The sequence below is a fragment of the Carlito syrichta genome, unplaced genomic scaffold, assembly GCF_000164805.1.
Source record: "Carlito syrichta isolate Samal-C Ts95f unplaced genomic scaffold, Tarsius_syrichta-2.0.1 Scaffold302382, whole genome shotgun sequence".
In the NCBI taxonomy this organism is placed as follows: Eukaryota; Metazoa; Chordata; class Mammalia; order Primates; family Tarsiidae; genus Carlito; species Carlito syrichta.
This window is the reverse complement of record NW_007246478.1, coordinates 217,969-222,964: the sequence shown is the minus strand read 5'-3', so window position 1 is coordinate 222,964 and position 4,996 is coordinate 217,969. Positions and strand designations below refer to the sequence as shown.

Here is a 4,996-nt window from a genome sequence, read left to right as displayed (position 1 = left end):
AGGGGGGGGCGGCGGTGGCGGGGACCAGCCACTGCACTCCAGACTGGGCAACCGAGTGAGACTCCAACTCAAAAAAAAAGAAAAAAAAAGAAAAATTATGTATATATAAGATCAATCGTTTAGACAATAAGTCCTGTAGCAGTAATTTCCCACCCTTTCTGTGTGGGGAATCAGATTTCCAACCCCACGTGATAGTTTTAGTACCTGAGGAAGAAAATACAAACTATGAATTGAGCAGTACTTTAAAGTGAATTTGTAACCGTATTTTGATAATCGCAACATCTTTAAACGCAGTCATACCTACATATGCAAGGTGTATTATTTACTTGGTTCACACTCACGCTTCTGAGTACATACTGATTCCAGGACCCCTTGCAAGACTTCAGAAGTCCTCACCCCAGAGGTTGCAGCTCACATTCTAGAAACCATTATCCTACTATGATTCAGAGAAGGAAAAGGGCTTTGTCTCTAGGTGAACCACCCAGATGAGAAGGGCAACCCCAGAACATTTGAGTGGGAGGGAAGGGCATTCTATCCAGGCAGAGAGAGAGCTTGAAGGATGGTTTGGAAGCAGAAATGCACAAGTTACATTGGAGAATTGAATAGTAGTGACAGTGTACAAGGCACTTCCCATATATTATCCCCCAATACTGTAAGGTTAGTATTATTGTCCTCACTGTACAGATGAAGAAACTGAAATTCAGAGATGTTTAGTGACTTGCTCAAGGCCGCTCAGCTAGGAAATGACATATTTAGGATTCAAATCCCTATCCAGATCCATTTCACTACAGGGACTATGCTCTTTCCACTGCCAGATAGCCTCTCAAGTGTGTAGCAATTAGGCCATTATGGCCCCAGTGGAAGAATAATGTTAATGAGAGGTAGGCGATGTTTGGTAGGGTAGATTGGGACCAAGTTGTGCAGGTCCTTAAACGCTAGGCAAAAACATTCAGCAACAAAAAGCTATCTTCTTGAGACATAGAATATTCCTGAGCAGAGGTAATAGAAAATACTGTTTTGTGAAAATCTGATGGGGAGAGCATGAGAACGGATTTTGGGTGAGTGGGAGAGAAGAATTCGACTTAGGAGAAAGGTCATTTGGAAGCCAGGGCAGTCATCCAGATAAGAGATGTTAAGGACTTGAATGAGGAGGGAATCGAAATGACAAAGAAAAAAAAAGAACATTTATAGAAATTGATGACTACTAGATGAGAAGGAGAGGAAAGTCACCAAACTAGTTGTACCGTCTTAGGATCCCGGAAGTTCATCTATCTGTAGGGCTTCTGGCCAGAGAAAAAGCCAAAGAGAGAAACCCCTGAGGAACACCTTTGACCTGCACAGAAACTTATCTGGAAGATTTTCAGAGTTTGAGATTCACCCTCTCACTCTAACCCAGTTTACCCTGACCTGCCCACATCTGTTAGCCTCCACTGAAAACCATTTAAAGTTTCTATTGAGGTTGGTCTGTCAGAGCCCATGGGATTCTTCATGCTAGTCACCCGAGCCTGGAGCTCAGAAAGAATGCCAACCTGTTTCCATTCCCCCCTTCTGCCATAGTCTGAATTTTTATTTTCCCCCAAAATTCATATATTAAAATCCTAACTCCCAAAGTGGTGGTAATTAGGAGGTAGGACCTTTTGGGAGGTAATTGGATTTCATAAGGGTGAGTCTTATTGGGATTAGTGCCCTTCTAAATAGGCCCAAAGGAGCTTGTTCACCCTTCCACCATGTGAACACACAGCAAGAAGGTGCTATCTGTGGACCAAAAAGCAGCCCTCACCAGACATCAAATCCGTCGACGCCTTGATCTTAGACTCTCTAGCCTCCAGAACTGTGAGAAATAAATTTCTGTTGTTTATAAGTCACTTAGTTTATGATATTTTGTTGTGTCAGCCCAAATGGACTAAAATACGTTCTCTGGGCTCTCCTCAGCTTTTCTAGTGGGGCAGAGCATAACGCGATTTGACCAGGACCAGAGAATTAGTAATGATGGAAATGTGACCATCTTTTCAACTCAATTAGTCATACAAGGTGAGAGGACAAACAGCCCCCTCCTCTAAAGACAAGGCTGTAGCTGGGACCAAAAGTAATGCCTCATAAACACTGCTGAGGTCATAGAAGCTTCCCTCTCCAGCCCCTGTATTCTCACTGGCACAGCCAGCTGGCTCCCACACATCTGCACACTTACCAACAAAGGCTGGGAAGGGTCAGACACCATCCAGGCACCCTTAGGTACACAAAAATGACAGGGAATGGGGAGGAGAGGCATATTTAGTATGTAGGGTTCACACCAGCATCCCCAGTGCTGGGAAGCGGAGATTCGTGCTATGATAGGCGGAATGGGAGTGAGGAAGGGAGAGAGCAGAGAGTGACAGAGAAGACAGGAGTTGTTCTGATTTTTAATCAGTTGTTGACTGACTTTTTTTTTTTTTTTGAGTTGGAGTCTCACTCTGTCGCCCAGACTGGAGTGCAGTGGCCACTCCCAACCACTGCAGCCTCGACCTGCTGAGCTCCGGAGATCCTTCCGCCTCAGCCTTCCAAGTAGCTGGAACCACAGGCACTACCACGCCCAGCTAATTTTTTGATTTATTGTAGAGATGAGGTCTCACCAAGTTGCCCAGGTGGGTCTCGAACCCGCAGGCTTGGGCAGTCCACTCACCTCAGCCTCCCAAAGCGTGGGATTACAGGCTGAGCCACCGAGCCCGACTTGTTGACTGATTTTTATCTTAACCTTCATTACTCTGTCTTCCCTTCCCTTCCTCTCTCACCCTCAAGTCTCCCCCACTACTGCCCTCTCCCACCTGTAGCCCACCATGGAATCAGAGGCAGAGAGAACATTCCATCGGTTTGCTGTCTTTGGGGACTCATCAAGCAGTGGCACTGAAATGAACAATAAGAACTTCTCCAAGCTGTGCAAGGACTGTGGCATCATGGATGGCAAGACAGTCACCTCCACGGATGTGGACATTGTGTTCAGCAAAGTCAAGTGAGGAACCAAAAATATGGGGGTGGGGTAAGTAGAGCAAGCAAGGTAGTTGGCCATGGAAGGGATCATGTGGCAGAACATTTGCAGTGGATCTGCTGCACTCTCTCAGAGTACCTCACGCTGTGCTATTCTCTGTCCTTGAGGCCTCAGTGATAGGACAAAAGGGGCTGAGTCTGAGTGTGGGAAGGGTCGGACCTTGGAAGGTAATGTATTCATGCTCCAAAGTTCCTGGATTTCTGTCTGATTGACCAGGGCCAAGAATGCCCGGACCATCACATTTCAGCAATTCAAAGACGCAGTGAAGGAACTGGGCCAGAAACGCTTCAAGGGAAAGAGCCCAGATGAAGCCTTGGAGGACACATATAAACTCATGGAGGGCAAGGACCCTGCCACCACTGGTGCTACTGTAAGTGACAGTCTTCATCACTACCCCTTGACCCTACTTCCCTAAATCCCACTATTTCTGTCTCCCCTTGTACCTGCCGTGTCCCTAACTCTGCCAACGGTGTGACTGTAGGAATAGGGCAGACTTTAGAGATCATCTAGTCATTTCATAGGTAAGGAAACTGAGGAAATGATTTGTCCAGGGTTTGTAGCTATTTTGTTTTAACATTTTTTCCCATAGCTTTGGAGGTGTACAAATAAGTTTTGGTTACATGACTGCAATGTAGTGTCAAAGAAATCTGGGCTTTAGGTGTACCCACCACTCCCACCTGTGCATGTTGTATCCAATAGGTGATTTCTCATCATCTCTCCATTCTTTCTTCCCCTCCCTCTTCTAAGTCTCCAGTGTCCATTATATCGTTCTTTATGCCTTTGCAGATCCTTAGTTTAGCTCCCACTTTCAAGTGAGAACATATAGTGTTTGGTTTTCTGTTCCTGTGCTAGTTCACTTAGAATGATGTTCTCCAATTCCATTTCTGTTGCTGCAGAAGACATTATTTCATTCTTTCTGAAGGCTGAATAGCGTTCCCTAGTGTGTGTATGTGTGTGTGTGTGTGTATATAAAAAACATTTTCATTATCCACTGATTGGTTAATGGGCATTTAGGCTGATTCCACATCTTTGCAATTGTGAATTGTGCTGCAGTGAACATGCAGGTACAGTCATCTTTTTAATATAATTGCATATGTTCTTTTGAGTAGATACATAGTAGTAGAATTGTTGGATCAAACAGTAGATCTACTTTTAGTTCTTTGAGAAATCTCCATACCAATTTCATAGAGGTTATACTAATTTTTTTTTTTTTTGAGTTGGAGTCTCACTCTGTCACCCAGGCTGGAGTACAATGGCATGCTCATGGCCACCACAGCCTTGACCTGCTGGGTTCAGGCAATCCTTCTGCCTCAGTCTTTCAAGTAGCAGAACACAGGCACGTGCCACCATGCCCAGCTGATATTTTTGTAGAGATGAGATCTCACCAAGTTGCCCAGATTGGCCTCAAACCCATGGGTTCAGGCAATCCTTTCACCTCAGGCTCCCAAAGTGCTGGTATTATAAGCGTGAGCCACCACACCCGTTATTTTTATTTTATTTTATTTTTTTGAGTCAGAGTCTCACTCTGCACCCAGGCTGGAGCTCAGGGACATGCTCATGGTCACCGCAGACTCAACCTGCTGGGCTCAGGCGATCCTTGCGCTTCAGCCTTCCAAGTAACTGGAACTACAGGCACACACTACCATGCCTGGCTGATTTTTTTATTTATTCTCAAGACGAGGTCTCGCCAAGTTGCCCAGGTGGATCTTGAACCCTCGGGCTCAGACTGCCTGGCCTCCCAAAGTGCTGGGATTACAGGCTGAGCCACTGAGCCTGGCCCCATAACTATTTTAACAGGTGAATTTAGACTCATTTCCAAGTCTCCAGTATCCGAGCTAGGCAACTAGGACTTCGTGGCTTTTGTAGGACATTAATGTTGAGGACTTGGTACCTGATCCCCATTCTTTTTTCCTGCTCTTTTTTTTTTTTTGAGTTGGAGTCTCACTCTGTCGCCCAGACTGGAGAGCAGTGGCC

The 4,996-nt window shown here is 45.4% G+C and overlaps 1 protein-coding gene across 1 annotated transcript in view; it reads left to right on the top strand.

The window, feature by feature from the left end:
* Window positions 1-2,737: 2,737 nt before the first annotated feature.
* The window catches only part of TPPP2 (tubulin polymerization promoting protein family member 2), a 3,244-nt gene continuing 985 nt past the window's right edge, over window positions 2,738-4,996 (top strand). Inside the window, exons 1-2 of the mRNA XM_008056483.2 lie at window positions 2,738-2,986; window positions 3,239-3,392. Coding sequence (XP_008054674.1) covers window positions 2,814-2,986; window positions 3,239-3,392 — 327 coding nt within the window. The 5' untranslated portion in view covers window positions 2,738-2,813. The remainder of the gene's footprint in view (window positions 2,987-3,238; window positions 3,393-4,996) is intronic.